This window comes from Xenopus laevis, chromosome 8L (assembly GCF_017654675.1).
Source record: "Xenopus laevis strain J_2021 chromosome 8L, Xenopus_laevis_v10.1, whole genome shotgun sequence".
NCBI lineage: Eukaryota > Metazoa > Chordata > Amphibia > Anura > Pipidae > Xenopus > Xenopus laevis.
In genome coordinates, this window is record NC_054385.1 from 93,722,704 (window position 1) to 93,742,308 (window position 19,605).

General features: G+C 38.6%; 1 protein-coding gene across 2 annotated transcripts; it reads left to right on the forward strand.

Annotated features, from left to right (window-relative positions):
- Window positions 1-1,554: 1,554 nt before the first annotated feature.
- On the forward strand, window positions 1,555-19,308 carry six4.L (SIX homeobox 4 L homeolog). Of its 2 annotated transcripts, none has more exons than XM_018230664.2 (3): window positions 1,555-2,998; window positions 6,777-7,450; window positions 16,764-19,308. In XM_018230664.2, exons 1-3 carry the CDS (start codon window positions 1,992-1,994, stop codon window positions 17,537-17,539), a joined length of 2,457 nt encoding a protein of 818 aa, XP_018086153.2. In that variant the 5' UTR covers window positions 1,555-1,991; the 3' UTR covers window positions 17,540-19,308. The 2 variants fall into 2 exon arrangements, with proteins under 2 accessions (XP_018086153.2, XP_018086152.2); XM_018230663.2 differs by lacking the exon at window positions 16,764-19,308 and adding an exon at window positions 11,755-12,597.
- The last annotated feature ends 297 nt before the right edge of the window (window positions 19,309-19,605 follow it).

Below are 19,605 nucleotides of genomic sequence, written 5' to 3' on the forward strand. Positions count from 1 at the left end.
GTAAACCTACGGTTTCAGGATTTTTTGCCTTGGAATCTAAAGCATGCCGTTTTCAGCCTTAGTGCTTTCAAAATTCAGTAATATACTGCCGGGAGTTTTTGAGGTACAGAAGTCCTAAATCTCCCTAAAACTATACATATCTGGTATTGGCACGTTCGAGAGACATAAGGCTTTCCAAATCAGTTGGATTTTCATCCGTAAAATGAAATATTTTTCTGGTATAAATTGATATACGATGAAAAATCATAATTTTTCATTTTTTTTTGGTATTTAGCACTATAAATTTTTTTGCACAGGTGGAAATACATGAAAACTCAGGCAGATTTAGAAAGCTCAGTTTCTACCGAAAAAAACAATGTATAGTTTTCCTAGGTTAACTATAGGTTTCCCCTCAGAAAATGCCCCTAAAGTGAGAGAGCACAAAATGTTTCAAAAACGGCTGGCATTTCGCGTAACCAAAATGTGAAACTCTGCTGGCACTTAAAGGGTTAATCAACAGTGTCCCCACTGTAAGTACATCAAAAACTCCACAGGCTGACGGCACTTCTGGATACGTTTATTGGAAAAAGCTGCTGTAAACCGCCTTAAAGCAGGTGCTTATTTTTGAATTCCAGGATTGGAGGAAAGTTTTAATTGCATAAAAACCAGATATACTGCCAAACAGAGCCTCCTGTAGGCTGCCAGTTCACATAGAGGCTACCACACAGCCCTTATTTGGCACCCCAAGGAATTTTTCATGGTAGTGTTGCTCCTCAACTCTTTTCTACATTTGAAAGTGGCTCACCAGTAAAAAAAAGGTCGGGGAACCTTGATGTAGAAATTGATACTTTGAGACAATTTGCAATTTTTTTTATTTGTGTTTTTTTTTAGTCAACTATTTATTCAGCAGCTCTCCAATTTGCAATTTGCCTGGGCCAAGTCAGCTCGGCGCCAAGGTAACCCGGCAGGCCGCTTAGCCCCCTTGCGAATGTGCATGTGTGCCCGAAATTTAAATTCATGGAGGGGGAAGAGAGCAGGCACAGAAGCACGCTGGAGAGTGCCGGTGGGAGAGAAAGGGTGTGGACCAGGGGCAGGCTAAAAGAAGAGGTATGTGCTTGATGCCCCCACTTTGTTGTGCCCTAGCAGGGTCGGATTGCGCAAAATTAATTTTACCGTGACCCGACAAAGCGGGGTCGCGCCGCACCACTAAGAAGAGGATCTCAGCAGGCGGGGCCCACAAGAGCCCGGGGCCCCCCGGGTTTTTTACCGGTTTCCCGCCAGCCCAGTCCGACACTGTGCCCTAGGCACGTGCCTCTTCGACCTACCTCTAGTTCCGGCCCTAAATTTCACCCATCTGGTAGCTGGGGTGCAAGTTTCCCTAGCAACCATGCATTGATTTGAATAAGAGACTGGAACATAAATAGGCCCTAAATAGAAAAAAGAGTAAAACATAGTAACAATAACAACACATTTGTAGCCTTACAGAGCATTTGCCGGAAAGAGTCCAAAGAAAAAGACAAATACTTTTTAAAAACTATGAAAAATAAATAATGAAGACCAATTGAAAAGTTATTTACAATGGCCATTCTACAAGATTTTAATGTCCACAGTGCTGTACAGTAGAAACTCGTGTATATGGAACATACAGATTATAATTACAGTAAGTAAATTGCGGTTGACACGGCAGGATAATCTACTAAATACAGCGTTATATTCAGGCTCTGTAGCAACTAAACGAACTAACTGACGTAACAAAAGCAATCAGCACTGTGTGGCCCTAAATCATTGTGTGTGGGGAGGAATAGTCTGCTTCCGATCTATTCTTGTTGGAACGTTATTGTATTGGTTGGGCTATGGCTGCAGCATGTCACTGTGAGAGCCAGGTAGTCCAGCGTTTGTAACACTGTCCAGGTGTAACTGCTCTAATGTCCGTTCTCTGCAGGAGGGGGAAATGATTGACGGTCTCCACGGTGACCGTTGCAAAGACTCCGCCCCTGTCCCTGCACCGGCCAATGGTGCTAGCAGCTGCGGGCCAGGACGTTCCTGCCGGAGTTTGCATTTGTGTAGTAGTCACGTTGGGAACCGAGGCTATCCGTTTACAGTTTGAGGGGGGGTTAGGAAACAAAAAAAAAAAAAAACAACAACACGCACAACAGCCCCCCTGTATCTACTATGATTTGTGCGCGGCCGCTGGAAACCTGATCGGCTCCATAGAGAAGGGGAGGACTTTAATTTTTAAAAAAAGGGGGAGCAAAAAAATGTCTTCCCCTACTTCCAACGGGATAGGGAATGCAATAGAGATCAAGCAGGAAAATGCCCTGGAAAGCGGCGGCGGCGGCGAGAGTGAGGTTGCGGCGGAGCTGAGCGCGCTGGAGTCTGCGCCCTTCTCTATGGAGCATGTTGGTCAAGTGGAGATCGAGTCCGGGATCAAGAGCGAACTTTTACCCGGCGGCGGGGGCGCCCCGTATACCCTGGCATTCTCCCCGGAGCACGTCGCGTGCGTGTGTGAGGCTCTGCAGCAAGGTGGGGACCTGGACAGGCTGGCTCGCTTCCTCTGCTCTCTCCCCCACAGCGAACTGCTACGTGGCAACGAGAGTATCCTGAAAGCCCGGGCGCTCGTAGCTTTCCACCAGGGCAGCTACTCCGAGCTCTTCCTGCTGCTGGAAAGCCACAACTTCCACCCGTCCAACCACGCCGCGCTGCAGGAGCTCTGGTACAAGGCGCGCTATATCGAAGCCGAGAAGGCCCGGGGGAGACCGCTGGGGGCGGTGGACAAATACCGGCTGAGAAGGAAGTTTCCCTTGCCCCGCACTATCTGGGACGGCGAGGAGACCGTCTACTGCTTTAAGGAGAAGTCCCGCAACGCGCTCAAAGAGCTCTACAAGCACAACCGCTACCCGTCCCCTGCCGCCAAGAGGAACCTGGCCAAGGTCACCGGCCTGTCCCTCACCCAGGTCAGCAACTGGTTCAAGAACAGACGCCAGCGCGACCGCAACCCTTCCGAAGCGCAGTCTAAAAGGTGAGCGCAAAGAAATATGTGTGAGAGCCGGGAGCAGCAATATGGCGCATACAGCTTGTCTCTCTCTCTCAGGGAAACTTTCCCCGGCATCTACAGCCACTAGTGTACGGGACACACAGTATTTGTTTTGAAGGAAAGAATGTACCAATGTCACTGAAAAGCAGGGAAGCACAGTCTGAGTTGTAGTTGAACACAAGCTGCACATGTCTGAATTACTCCCCCCCCCCAAGCTTTCTCTTTGGCCCTGCTAGAGGCACAGGCCTTTGTAGTTTAAAAAAAAAAAATGAGCCGCCACATTTTATTTCTTAGTGATATCTTAGCTGGCAACATCTGAAATTGATTTTCAGGAACACTTAGCTGCAGGGCCTGGGCACTACATGATTCATTTGCTTGATATAGTGCTATGGGGGAATGCAGGAGACGCAGACTAATAACAGCACGGAAATAGTGGAACATAGAGCCTTGAAAAGTGCCCACTATGTAACATTTCTACATTTCCTTTCTCCCTCGTGTAAATGATGTACTCACAGTGTTCCATACCCCAAGGATTTCTGTCTCGCAGCCCCCTACTATAGAACTATAACCCTCAGAAGTCCCCAAGGTTGCTAGGGCAATGGTGGTTGAACACCAGCTGAAGGGCCACAGCCTGGATTTATTTACACATGAGATGTGCAAAATGCCTTATGACATTAAAGTATGAATTGTTTACAAGAACTATAGCATATATGATATGTTCTTGCAGCAATACATTGTTTTGCATTTGGCCAGTGTAAAATACATCTCTTAAAAAACAATATATAGTGAATAAAGTACCCCCTCTTGTAAAAAATAAGGATATTATAAGTTACCGAGGAGTTTCATGACCATATAAAAACACGAGGCCGAAGGACGAGTGTTTTTATACAGGTCATGGAACTCCGAGGTAACTTCTAATATCCTCATATTTTGCAACTGGGGGTACTTTATTTATTATAATACACAAATTTCAGTGAGTCGCGTGACAGAAATGACATCAGAACTCACCGTTTATGAGGATATAATTTACAAGATATTCATAGCTTTTGTGTATTATATATATATTATATATATATATCTATCCTTGTGGCAGGGGAAAATATATCGACGAGACACTTTGGAACTGATATTCTAAAATACATTCGCTTTAGTTTATTTCATAATTTTGACAGAGTAAATGATTGACCAGTTTTCTGCACCAGAGGAGCATGGCACATGGGAAGCAAGTGTTTTGAAATCTGATTCTGAATTCGTTCGGGTCAGATTTCATTGAGATCCTAGATAGAAGATGACTCCCATGTACCAGTGCTTTCTGATCGCCTTGCTCATTTGCATGACCCATTCCTCAGCTCAGTGCCGTGCAGCTTCATTATTGAGGTTGCAGGGCGCCTTTGCTTTTCATTATTTTTTTTTAATCGTTGACTCTATCAATATTGGAGATTTATAATTATATGTTTATGATGCTCCATGATCCTCCATTAGTGATCCAACAGTGAAACTAGGAATTCTTGTAAAAGGTGAGGAGAGGTGGGCTTAATTTGGAGAGGTGCGCCAAGCAGCCCCATTTCTAGCGAGAGCCGAGAGGGGAGGGGATGATTGCAGTTTCTCTCGATCTTTCTGAGTGCAAGAACAGATGTGACTTTGTTAGTCTGAGCTGCCAGTCTTCCTGGGACAGTTTATTTTTCTTCACAAAAAATGCCCAGTTTCAAACTGCCCCACTAACTCTTTAGAGATGGATTCTCCCCCCCCCCCCCCGTCTATATTTCTTAAGCTTGCTGCGTTTAGTTGCAGGCAGTTTTCCCCTACAATTTACTCTGTGCTGGAATGTGCTACAACTTGCAGGGCAAGAAAATTCTACATTTGGTTTTGAAGCATGAAGGGCTGTTAATAACTTTTGTATGATAAAGGTAAATCACATTGAAATGGTACAGTTAGTGTTTTTCTAATGGATACCTTTTCTGCCCAAGTACACACGCCGCCTTTATTTAGGGCTCTGTGAGGGTTAGGGTCACAATACTTGGTTCAGTTTTACATAGTATTTTCTGTTGTTTGCTAAAGAGCTAGAGCTTGTTATCTTTTCACGTGTTTAGTCCCTGGACAGTTTGACTTGCCAGATGGAGGTGACCTCTTTGAGCTTAGGCCCAACCCTTTCCTAATTTCATTCTGCTTGTTTCCCTCTCATTGCAGCATTTATTAAGGGAGCTAGCCCTCAGGCATTTTTTTCTTGAAAGGCGCGATTCTGCTGAACCGGTATTTTCTGAGCAAATGTACAGGCCCAACATCTGAAAAAATAAGGCTAGGATGTTTGCTTTGTCCTAGTAATGTGTTTGCATAGATTAGTTTGATCTCAAACAACAAAAGCTCACAATTTGGTCTCTTTTAGGGAGTTGTCAGAATATAACGAACATATTCTGTTAAAATGCATGTATTTTATGAATTAAAATGCAACTTGCACTAATTATTTAAATATTACCAAATTGTTAAAAATTGCTTTATAATTATTGGGCCTAAAATAGTGGCAGTCAGTTATTCACAATATTAAATGACGTGCAAAATTGATAATATTTTACAGCCATTTGAATGCTTTGTGAGCTTCGGCCCAGTCATACTTTTTCTTGGGTACTTGTGGATTTAGCACATGCACTCGTATATAAAGGTGATGATGTGCTTGTGTCTGGAAAGGATTGAGCAATATTTCCTTTTGAAATATTCATGGATATTAAATGCGGTGTGAGTGAGCCTTCTGAGAAATTATTCCAGCAAAAGAAAATGTATGTGAAGAATAGTCCTATCATAATGTTAGTCTCTGGTTAAAATATTGCTTTATGCAACAGTCTAAGCTTTTCACATACATCTGAATGTGGCTTAATGGGAAGATTGTGATCTGTGTTTTGATGTTTACTGTTTTCAAGACTACTGGAGTGGGGGTGGGTGGCTTGATGAATGGGCAGAATGACAGGTAAAATTCTTCAGTTTGTCTTGCAACTTATTCCCAGTCTCTGCACACCATCCCCCTACTGCTGCATAGACTGCCCCCCCCCCTTCACATTCACACCTTGGGGACATTCCACCCTTTTCCAAATCTCCCTGTGAATTGTAAGCTTGTCAGTTCAGGAAGTTTCAAATTAAACCAGAATTTGCTAAATAGTTAAATTTGCAGCAGTTACACAAAAAGCCTTTGTCCTTGCAAAAAAAGAAAAACAAAATACAAGCTTCAGGGATGAGTGGCTATAATGATGGTTTAATGTTTAGGAGAGTGCTTAGTGTTCTTCATTCCTACTTTTACCCCTTACTTCTATTTATTATTCGATTGTCTTATAAATCCCACGTCCATTTTTGTACTGAAGGTTGTTTATTTCGACATACTGCATGCACTATGACTCTGGGAAATACAAGTTTGGGACCCGCACTCCAATGTTTCGTGAAAAAAAGGTTTTTATTTCAACTTGTGCATCCCTAAGAATGGTGCCGATGACATTAGATTAATATAATTACATTTGCTGGGATGCACAAGTTGAAATAAAAACCTTTTTTTCACGAAACATTGGAGTGCGGGTCCCTATCCAATTACTATATATATATATATATATATAAAAAAATTTTTTATTGCATACTATACCACCATTATAATTTTGAAAGATGTTGTAAGTGTATGTATACAGTATATAATATATATATGTTTCTTTTGACTTTGAAAACATGTTTTCTTGCATGGATTATGCACTTTATTTCTAATTTGTTTAATATCCCTTTTTAACTCTAGTGAATCAGATGGAAACCACAGCACTGAAGACGAATCGAGCAAAGGCCAAGATGACATGTCACCTCATCTTCTCTCCAACTCTTCAGATGGTGTTTCCAACATAAATCCTTTAGGTCCTGCTGATGCATTATACATGCAGCACATTGGAAATAAAATATCCTTAAGTCCTTCTGGTCTATTGTTAAATGGTAGCTTGGTACCTACAAATACTTCACCTGTCTTCTTAAATGGCAGCTCATTTATCCAGGGACCTAATGGAGTACTTCTTAACGGTTTAAATGTAGCAAATTCACAGACTTTGACCTTGAATCCACCGAAATTGGCCTCAACAGTTGTAAGCAATGGGTCATCAAATGTTGATGTCTTGGTTTCTTCCACAGAAGAAGTTAAAGACTTCAAAGTTCCTCAGACTAGCCTGACTCATTCCAACACAACTTACAGTGCAAATTTACCACCCTCCTTCCCTGGATTAATACCTGCCACAGAAGTCAAAACTGAAACTTTTCAGCCTGTAAGTTCTCAAGATGGAGGAACTGTAGTTACTTTTACAACCCCCATCCAAATAAACCCATATGGCATTGTACAGATCCCAAATTCAGGAACAAATGGTCAACTTATCAATGGAAGCATTGGGTTTTCCACACTCCAGCTGCCTTCTGTTGCTGTTTCACAAGGTAACCACTTGAAACTAATAACTTTGCTCAGTGTAGTTTGCAGTTTATTTTTTAGTGCTTTTCCTGAATGGTCTGTAAATCTTGTGGGTTGTAGCAAGCTCTTGAGGCATATACTTTAGCATGTGTTCAGTTTTATGGGCAGGGGCATAATAGAAATTTATAATATACTTTCTTTAATATAAGATATAACATTTAATTTTCTGCCCTAGTAGCCAGATACTGAAAGGACAATGAATTGCAATTGAAATTGCAAGATATGCTTTTAAATGCAGGCTACTGCAACGCTAAAACCAACATTCAATTTTTCAGCAGTTACATATGCATGTAGTTTATTCATAAGGTACATTCATAACATATTTTGCAAACTTCCTTTTTATAGTGTATAGCTATTATGCCCAGTACTATTAATAGCGTTGGATACATGTATAATTAAAAAGCATCTGTCTAGCATTTTGTTTAATGCTGTTACCAACATAGTGAATATACAGAATTAAAGGCAAGTTAGCATATATTTTGCGATGTAGTAGAAATGTGGTGGAAAAAACAAAACAAAACCACCTCTGTAAATGCACTTTAACAGCAACCATATGTACCTCATCTCCTCCATTTGCAAAAAACCCAGCAACAGGAGATTGTAGGCTCAAACATAAAAGTAGTGAAGCATTAAGAATAGGTAAGTGTGTAGAAAAAAAAAAAAGGTTTTGATCCATGTCATATAAAGTGATGAGTTGCAGCAACTCCAAAATGTTCCTACAGAAACATTACCCAGCTATATGTGAGGTTGTTTGTGCTAATTGTTTTTTATTTTTCCTCTCTGTTAATGCATTTTGAAAAAGAGCTTGAAAATACATAGTATGTGGTTATTTAGAGGGGTTTTCATAAAAGCCTATATTTTCTATAGTTCTTGTAGCTGATTTCATGGGCCTTCAATAATATTTTTTTTTCTATGAATCTGTGTTTTATCTGCAACCGAAACCTGTCTTTGGTGCGGTTATAATGCAGTATTGTAGCCAACATTGCAACTGTATGCATTTGATGGGTTAAGGCAACTAGTGCTACACTGTCCCTAGTGGGCAGACACCCTGCTACTTGTGTAGTTCATATTTTCATAGAGGAGCAGTGCCAGACAGCACAGGACTGGAAAGGATGAGGGCTGATGGGGCCAGGGCTATATGTTTCAGAGGAGAGGGAGTTTTAAAGCAAGCAGAAAAGATAAAAAGGTATGGAATGCAACAAATAATCACTTCTGTGTGCATAATAATGTGGCACACCACAATTTAAAAATGCTCAAATACCTACAATAAGATGTAGGTAAATGTGACTGTAAAATAAGTTGACATTTAGGGAGCAATACCTTATGCATCAGTATATAAGTTGCTTTTAGCAGATATCACTTGTGGGCCCAGTCTAACACAAGTGGTAAGAGTAAATGCAATATTGCTGTACTGCATTTTGTAGGAAAACATTAAACTGACACTAACTTTCTTGTCTAGAGATTGAAACAATGAAATCTTTTGAAACATGCGCCATACTCTTAACTATGTGTCAGAGCAGCTTAGTGCAAGGGTACCATAGTGCAAGGGTACCAAATCCAAATGAGCGAAGCCTTTCTATAATATTTTATTGATAATATATTGATAAAATGGTCAGTGAATGATCGCTTTAACAGGTAGCAGCACCAGTTTTGAACTGTTTCCGAATCTGAATATATTTGAGATAAGAAAAATATTTATTTGGCATTTGTGTGTGGGGGTAAGTTCAGAAAGATTTGAAATGTATGTGTGCAAAAAAAAATTTGCATTTGCTTATCTCGTAGTTAAAATTTTAATTTTTATTCATGAACCTCTTCTCTAAAATTTAACTTTAAATTATTTGTGATCCCGACTTATTATTATTATTTGAAACATGCAGAGGGGAGGGAAGTTCAACACTGAATTTTAGTAAATTACAAGTATGGTATCTGTTATCCAGAAAGCTCCAAATTACAGAATGGCCATCTCTTATAGACTCCATTATATCCAAGTAATCCAAGTTATTTATTTTTTAATAATGATTTCCTTTTTCTCTATAATAATAAAACCGTACCTTGTACTTGATCCAGACTATATAAAGATATAACTAATTCTTATTGGATAAAAAAAAAAACCAGCCTATTAGTTTTATTTAATGTTTAAATGATTTTTAAAGAAACTTAAGGTATGAAGATCCAAATTACAGATCTGTTATCTGCAAACCATTCTGGATATCCGGTCCAATACATGTAGGTGTCAAAGGGGAGATTTATCCCAAAAAAATTAAAAAATGAATATCTTCTTTTCCTATAGTAACTCTATTCTTTGATTTTTATTTATTTGCTTACATTTTTGGGTAAAGCATCTTGAGATTTTTCGAATGATCGGAGTGATAGAATTCCATTCAAACAATGATTTGCCATTTGGTTTAAATGGAGCCGGAAGCTTTGAGCTCCCAAATTTTTTAGTTGAAAAATACCTGCGAGAAGGCGCAAGAGAAAGAGAAGGGGCAGTTCACCACCTTGTTTAAATGAGATAAATGAAAAGGACCTGTGTTGGACTTATATTTTATTTCTGCTGTTTCTCCAATGCAAAAAAATATATATATGCTATGTGCCAACAGATGATGCTCCTTTTCTGATGACCACTAAGGATGCCTTAGCCAATGCATGCAGTGTGGCATACCCAGGCTGTATCTACTGTACTGACAGCCCTGGGCCAGTGCCAAGAAAGGCAGCTTTAATGAGGCGGCCCTCGAATGCCTGTATGGAAATAATTAAATCCAGCAGCAGAGCTGAGGAGGAGGCCATTTTTGCATGCGCCAACTGTGAGAGAAAGAAGCAGGCTGAGGTCTGGTACAGCTCTGAATCTTACACAGCAATGCAAATATGCAAAAAAAACAACAAATGCTTGTTGACCTAAAAGCTAAGCTTTACTATCTACCGGTAGTTAGAGAAAAATAATATGGTCAGTTATACCCTAGCCGCTGACTTTTGCCCTGCTCAAAACCCATGTTGGTAGAAACACAGGCTGAGCATGGCATAGATCAAAAGGACACATCAAATGGAGAATCTTTGGGGTTGGCACAACAGACATTTAAGCAGACACCTTAGAATGTCCATTGACTGGCATTTCGAGAGTAAAGTCACGTTTACCAAATTTCATTTCTTTGTATTTGGAGAAATTAATAAGCCTATGTTTATATTAAGCAGAAGAACATTCTGTTATGATGTAGATATTCTGACTGTTTGCAGTTGACCATATATTTTTATTTTTGTGTTTACTTATCCTAGCAACTGGAGTGAACACACTCAGCGGATTTCTGCGAAGAAATGTGAGACTTTGCATTTCGAGGCAAAATCCACCGAGTGTGTTTGCAACGGAGCCAACACATGGCTTCCGAACGAAAACAGAGAAGAAGATTCTGCTAGCAGTGAGGGGCTGAAATAGACCTGCAGATTTCAGCAGGCTGATTTCTGCCCTGTCTGGCCCAAGCCTAAATGTCAGAATAGAAGACAAATAATAAGAGGGACTGAGTAAACCTACAAGCAATAAATAACAAGTTAGAGTAATATTGACTTATCAGTGACACCATCAACCAGATAGCTTTTTCACTTACAGGTTTGGAATTTAAAAAATGATCATTTAAAAAAATAAAAAAAAACCCACTATCAAATATTTACAAAGACAGCTGATTGAAAAAATTTCTTAGAATGGGTTTGCACATATATAACATAGATGGGCAGTACCCACTGCCAGAAGCTCATAGATTACATTAGATAGATACATAGATTACGTAGATACATTAGTAAGAAACTAAATTATAATCTCTTTAAAATAGAAAATATATTTTAACATCTGTGGATGCATGCTCTGCATATTGAATATATTTATTCTGGGCTACTGCAAGAGAAGTAAGAAGTCTTCTGAACTTACTTGAAGTTCTACAGTGTGTTCAAGAACATGGCAATACAGCAGAAACAAGAATGCATAGATATTCCTCAATTGTCTCTTGCATGTTTCAGGATAGTGTTCTGCATGTCTCAGGTAAGAGGCCATAATTTCTAAAAATTTTATTGATATTTTTTAATTTTGGTTTTGAAACCTCAAACAATTTGTTTTTAAGGTCAGGCCCAGATGGGGTCATTCAGATCTCTTCTTGCTGCTCCTTTGCAGTAGCTCAGTGTTCAGGAGCCTGGGAGGCAGAAGCTATTTGTAAGTATTTCAGTTAAAAAAAAACTATACTTTAAAACTTTTTTTTAGTCTGATTATTTTCCATTTTTTTTTCCTAAGGAAAAGAAAATTTTTCAAAGAAACATGAGCAGTTCCCTAAAACCATTTTAACCTCCAATCAACATTCACCAAGAGCCAGTTGTTTTGAGGAAGGCATATCTCAGAAGGACACTACACATTACGTTGCCCTTGGAAGAGGTTCTTGTTCAGGAAGAAGTATTGCAAACACAACTAACATGGAGAGTGCAGCATCCATCTCCATTGGACAGACACCTAGTGGTATAAGTCCTAAGTCTAATTTAGACCTTGCCCTGAATAGAAAGGAATTTACATTAAATCAAGCCACTGGGCATGGGAGTAGTACATTTCCACAGAGCTCTGATAAACATCATGACATTAATTTGTGTGTGGCAGAAGAATCCATGTTCTCCTCAACTACAAAGTCCTCATTCCTTGATGTAAGTTACCACTCTGACAGTGAAGAAGCAACTCCATTGCCAAGAAAGAAATTGCGATTAAAGAAAAAATATAGGAGACGTTTTTCAAGGCACTCCTATCTTATGAATCACAGGAGAGAGGATCGAAGTCATCTGACTCCTGCTGAGATCAGGCAAAAAGAGAATCCGTCTTCAAACCCATTTTCTTGTGTTGATGGTCAATTGAGAGATCTTTGTGAACTTCAGAGTGCAATGGCTTCTGACTTGCGTGGTCTGCGGAGTGAAATGGCCAAAATCGGTTTGATACTTGGGAAGATGTTAGAGATTTTTGAGAAGTCTGTTGGCAACAAAATACATACTACAGTCACTGAAAATACTTCTCACGATAATATGTAATCCTAGCAAAAATGTATTTTCTTACTTTTGTGTAACTCTTAATCAATAAACAAGCTGCTGTTTTAGTCTCCTATTTTGTTCTGTCTTACATAAAACAATCTATGCTCACAAACTAATTTAGGGGTTATATGTTGAAGGAACAGTTCAGTATAAAAATAAAAAATGGGGAAATAGATCAGCTGTGCAAAATAAAAAAAATGTTTCTAATATAGTTAGCCAAAAATGTAGTGTATAAAGGCTGGAGTGAGTGGATGTCCAACATAATAGCTGGAACACTACTTTCTGGTTTGCAGCTCTTTAACTCTGAGTCAGTCAGCGACTTTAAGGGGGTCGCAAATGGAACATAACAGTTCAGTGAGTTTGCAACTGATCCTTCAAATGCAGATCAGATTCAAAATCAAAACTTTATGACTCATGTGGTCCCCCCTCATGTCACTGATTGGTTACTGCCTGGTAACCAATTAGTGGAAGCAAGAGAGCTGTAAAGCAGGAGGTCATCCACATGTCATCCAAGTAACCCAGATTTCCAAAAAACTTTGGAAACCAAAGCTTTGGATGGAAGGACCCAGCTTATAGAACAGTTATTCTGAAATTGGGGTTGAATGCCTTTTGGTCTCTCAAGTAGTCTCTAGAACCCTTTACCCTATGCATAAATCAATAAGTTCTTTTATGAGGTAAAGGGTCTGACCAAATGACATACCACAAATGCAGCTTTAAAAGTCTACTCTAGAATTGGCAAGGCATATCTATATACCAGTAAGAAAGGGACTTAATGATTTAGCTTGGATTCCAAAAAAATCATGAAATATATTTGAGGAAATAATACTCTTAGGACCTACCCCCAAAAAAGACGGTACCTGAGAAATAAGCAGTTGGCCGTGGCCACAGTGAGTTGAGACGGCATTTTTGTGCATAATTCAAGGATTTAGGACATCGAAGCCAAAGATCTATAGTAGTTGAGTGCGTTCAATAAGTATTGATCGAATTCTATTTCCTGGGTGATTGGTAAAAATGGATCCACAACAAATTGATTCAATTCTCTGTGGATTCATCGCTGTGTTGATACATTTTCAGTGATCTATTATAACCGTAAGTAAATCTGCCCTACACCGCTGACTGTAAATATGTTTTTCTTCTTTTGGAGAGATTCTTCAGCAAACAAGTTAGCATTTTACTTATGATTAGGCTATTAGGGCTACTGTTTTATTAGATTGAAAGTTAGATATTTTACATATGTGTAAACTGTGGGGTAGTTCCCAACCAAAATAACTATTAAGTTATTCTGATATATTAAATTACAGACACTACAAAGAAATATGTGTAAAGAATGCCGTCTGCAGTGTATTTTGCTTTTGAATCGTTTATATGCACAAATAACTTGTTCCCACTATAGTCACTATACTAAAGGAAGGGAATTATTTAGAACCACTTGATTTCTGTTGTATACATAACAATTTGCTATGACCTGAAGAATAATCAGTAAAGGGGAGATGTTGTTGCTTATTAGACAGACTTCATTATCACGGTTTTCTCTTTAAGAGAGACTAAATCATCCCTTCTCCTTTGAAAGTGACTATTTGGCAACAGAATGCAGAAGATTTCTTTGACTCGTACTTTATATATGATAACTGTATAGTTGGGGCCAGTTGTATTGAATTGCATGTAGTAAATACTAATACTAAAATGGAAGAACTTGATAAGTCTGTAAAACTGTGCACCTGTATGCTGGAATTTGTAGCGTTACTGGAGCTGAAGAACTACAGATTGTCTTCCTGCTGTCATTGGTGAAAGGCAAATAAACAGTCGCGTAGGATGTCCAGAAAATGTTTTCTGAGAGTTTACAGAAGAAGGCACTAAAACAAGAAGTAACCATTAAACCCCCAAGTGATTGTATTGACTTACCTGAAACCCATGGCCGGTGTTCCTATCCGCAGAAAACTGCACCGGCCCGGGTTATACCAGTGAGCACCACGGAGCGATCTTCCATCTTCCTCCTTCTCCGCACCGATGCGCATGTGCAGTCAAGCAAAAAGCCGAACTTTAACTAAAAAGTAGGCTATTTTGTTCAACTGCGCATGTGTTTGCCGCGGGAAATTTGAAGAAAGGAGAAGACGGAAGTTGATCGCTTCATGGTGCTCACTGGTATAAACCCGGGCCAGTGCAGTTTTCTGCTGATAGGAGATCCGGCCCTGTGTTTCAGGTAAGTAAATACAATCACTTGGGGGTGCCTAACATTTGGCACCCCCAAGTGCGCCAAGCCTTTCCTTCTTCTTTAAAATAGTGCTTTGTGATGTTATTAGTTATAGAAAGCACTTATTTATGTTATGGGTCACATAATCCACTGAAATTTTTTAATAAAAAGAACCGCACTTCAAAATATGAATGATATTCCTATGGATACCCCCATGCATGTCTGCTCCCTCTAGCTTTTATATGGATCTGGAGCATATGTTTTACAATAGTGGGTGCATGAGTAATACAGATAAGAAAACATCGTAAATATTGAAAGGTCAATAACAAGAAGTATAGCAATAGAAGGGGAAACAAAATTGTACTGTTTCATGCAATGTGCAAATTCCTTTGGGCTAATTGTGTCCACTGTCACTAGGTCAGCGATTCTACTCCATTTCATAGAGTAGACATGTAGACATTATTTATCTGTATAGCCGAGCTTCATATTTAAGGCTGGTTCAGAACAATAGTGAAAGGTAAAAGCAGAAAATGGTGATCTTTTCTAAGAAACTAGCAGGCGCAGCCACTCGGATAGGGGTAAAAAAGTCATTTTCCAGAGCTGCCTGTTTGAAAACTAAATAAAGTCTATTTACTATAGCTCAATCTGCATATTTTCCCTAAAAATCTCTTACTGTATTGACAAGACATCACTTAGATGCATATTCATAGTCTTAAGAACAATGGTATTGTATAACTTATATCATTACTTATTTCACATCGGTAATTAATTTATTTATATACTTAAGGGTGTTATTTTGTAGAGCAGGGGTCCCCAACCTTTTTTTACCCATGAGCCCCACTTAAGTATAAAATAATGTTGGGAGAGCAACACAAACATGCAAAAAGTTCACAGGGATTCCAAATAAGGGCTGTGGTTGGGTATTGGTAGCACCTATGTGAACTAGCAGCCGACAGGAGGCTCTGTTTGGCAATATACATGTTTTTATTTAACTAAAGCTTGCCTTTAAGCCAGGAATTCAAAAATAATCACCAGCTTGAAGGCCATTGGGAGCAACATCCAAGGTGTCAAAGAACAACATGTTGCTCACGAGCTACTGGTTGGGGATCACTGTTGTAGAGTATGGCTTATGTGAGAACAGAAATACAGCTATGTCTGTACTTTCCATATACAGTACCGGCTAAGCTAAATTAAGTGAACTGAGCTTAAAAATAGCAATCATTAGGGAGAATGTAATTAAAAATCACAAGCATTTTTTAAAATGGCATTTTTGAGAATGATTAACACTGCTCACAATGTAGAATTCACTGGTAAATATTACATCGCTAAGCAAAGGTTAGTGTTAACCCCTGCTCTGAATTTTGTTAAATATTTTGTTGCAAAATATGATTGCTAAATTAAAGCAAACATTGCAAATGATCGCAAAAGCCATTTGGTCCCAAACTTTGCAAGGAAGTTGTTGAGGTCTGTAATCAATCAATCAATCAATCAATCAAAAAGGGCACAAACATGGTCACTAACATTCTCACTAGTCTTTGTGAACATTTTTTGTGCTACTAAAACATATTACATTCCCCCAATTTCCTTTCATTCTTTTTGAAATAGTTTGTTAATGCAGTATAAGGGTCAGTGTGGGTCAGACTGGGCAAATTTGCACCTGGGCAGTAACCCATGGAAACCAATTGGTGATTGCTTTCAGTGGCTGAAAAAAGCTAATCATTTGTTTGGTTGCATGGGTTACTGCCCAGTTGCAAATTTGCCCAGTGTTTATAAAAGACCCGCAGTGTATTTAAGCCGGATATTCAAGCCTGATTCAGAGCAATTCTGGTGACGGTTTAGACAAAATATTGTGATCCTCTTTAAGAAAACTGACCATTTGCATAGGGTGGAAATGAAATTTTCCCCCTTAGTTATTTCATTTGAACCTTTTTGAGTATCTGAGAATATAACAGTGTTGTTGTTGCTTAATTCCTTGAAATATCTGTATAATTTTCTCTGTGTCCATTAACTTTTATAAATGTATCTTTTTTTTGGTTTACCTTCAGGTAATCTTTCTGTCACTCCTGGTACATCTGATGGGGGAACATTTACAAACGATACCACTTCAAGTGGAGACCAAGGGAAAGTATTTCTCAGCTCACTTCCACACAGCACAGTCGTGTACACAGTTCCGCATTCTATAAAACAGGATGGACTGGAAAGAAGCCTTGTTTTTTCTCCGTTAATGCCTGTCAATCAAAGCACAGCACAAGTCAACATTAGTATGCCTTCAGATGATACTCTGCAGTCTGTTGCAGCATCATTAGTAAATGGAACTCACGCACATAATTTTTCACTTCCTCCTTCTACCTTGATAACTGCTTCTGCACATCTTGCCTCTGTTGCAGGCAATCAGTCTATAGCTATAGCGCCTGCAACTACAACTAGTGTTGCTACCACTAGTAACACTAACTTTACACCTCTGCAGAATTGTCACTACATTGCCACCCAAGACCTCTTGTCTGTCTCTTCTGCACAACCAACCCTTGGGGAGCCAGTTCTTTCAATCAGCAGTAATACCAGCCACCCTGCTTCACAAGTCCATCAGGGTTTTGGTAGCCAGCACAACCTGGTTCTGCAACCTCTGAATGACACAAAAGAGAATTACTTGCCCATATCTCAGAACAGTATAATAAGTGGGAGTGTCATGTTGTTAGATACAAAATCAAAGTATGTGGTCAGCAATATGGTCAATAATGGCTGTGAAGAACTTGACACAGACAAAAAGGACCTAGCCAAGCTTCAGAATGTTCAAATGGATGAAGACATGCAAGATTTATAATCAGATAAATTCCATTAATTTTTGATATATGATATAATAGCAAACTGCCTTTGTTCATCCACTTAGGTATGCTCAGAATGTTGGGTTTTGGAAACACAGCACTGCTTTTTTGTTTTCAGTTTAACTTTTACCCTTTTCTGAATTATGGGTATTAAAGGGAACACAACTTAATGAACCTCTGTTTGTTGTATGAACTATCAGGGCATGTGGAAATATAGGTACTGACTTTTTTTTTTTTTAAAGAACGGGATAAAATGCTGGAATTTGTATATTCAGTCCTCATATATTAGGAAGGAATGGTATATATAATTTTGTTTTGGGAGTGCCTTTTTCGGGTCACTTTTTTTTTTATGGACTAAAAAATTAAGTTACATTTCAGCATTGATTTCCCACTTTCTCCTTACTAAGCATTTTGTTGGCTAGAGACTGTTTTAATTATTGTTAGCTTTAATGTAAAAAAATTCAATTATGGAATGTCAAAATATTTACCTAAGGTATTGTATGCAAGCCTTTTAATCGTACCAGTTGTGTACAATGTATGTACAAGACACTAATTTCTCTACCCTCCCCCCCCCCTTAAAGTTGCAAACCTAAAGAAATACAGTTTCAGCACTACCATACATTACAGGCATTAAAAACACTATTGTAAACCTACAAAGGTAAAGGATGAATGCAATTCAGCCCCTAAAAGTTATTTAATGACCTTTCCTTATCAGGTCTTCTACCTTTCCATTTATTATTATGAATAAGGAATTATAGTTTATGCTACGCAGTTCCTTGGTGCCTTTTGGCCTATTGGCCATTTATTTGTAGAAAGCACATTGTAAAATAAAATAGAGCTGTTCGTTTATAGATCTCTTCATGTTTTGAAACCTTTGTAGTATAATTTCTATTCCCGGTAATCCTGCCGGTGTGGATCCTAATGTAGTAATATAAAGATAATGTTTTGTTTTTTATATCTTAGGCACACAATAGTGAATTGGTCTACTACCAGAGAAGGACAATCATGCATTCTATGTAGACTACATTCTGAATTCCCATGTCTGTTAATTCTTTTTCCCTTCAAACACTACTTTCATCAGAATTGTTTTGCACTATTTTACCATGTGAAAAAGTTATTGCCATTTCACTATTGCATGAAACCTGCCTTAATCTATATAATTAGATGCAAAAATGCTATTTATATTCGAGGCCTTTGCTTATTAGAGGGGGGAACTCAGTCAGGGTTCTTTTTCTTAAGATACTTCTGTTTTGAAGATATCTATATAGTTACCATCCTTTTTGGGTCTGTGTGTCTCTATAGCTCATGCATTTTGTAGGGTTGTGTTCAGAATTTTTTTTTTAATCTTACAACTAGAAATGGTAAAACGCTCTTTACCTGAAAATGTCTACTTGGTGGTGATTAACTTTTTTTTTTAGTTAAAAAGAAAATACAATGCATGTCTAATATTGGAACTATTATTTTAATTTGAAAGAGAAATCTTTTGCATGTTCTATTTATTTTAATTTTCTTTTTATTTTGCTTTTGTGCCTTAATGAAATAATGTAAATCATAAAAAGTAGATAATGTTGTTTAAAACCATTTTGCGATAAAGGTACCAACCTCATGTCATAAAGCATTTCTTTGCAGTTACCTAACCAAAGAGGTATCGTGTTTGTTTTCATTGTACTGTAATAGGGATTTATGCCTGGACAAGTTTTATTGTATTCTGAAATGATGTGAACTTATTTTTCTAAACACTATACTGAATAAACTTTTATATTTATAATTTGTGTCCAAGCCTTTTGGGTTTGTTTACACTTCAGTAAGCTGTAAATTGCAATTTATGAGAAGCATGTAATGAAAAACAATGCTTGCTGCTGAAAAAGACTCCGGCTGATTTCCCAACATAATTGCTAAATTGTGCAAGAGTTGATGCCCATAGCAACCAATCGGCAATACGATTTTGAGCAGTCTGCAATAAGTTGGAAACGAAAGCTATGACTTGATTGGTTGCTGCAGGCAACTGTATAACAGTTTAGAACTTATGTTTGTAAATCAGGCCCCTATATCTTCTAAATAACTG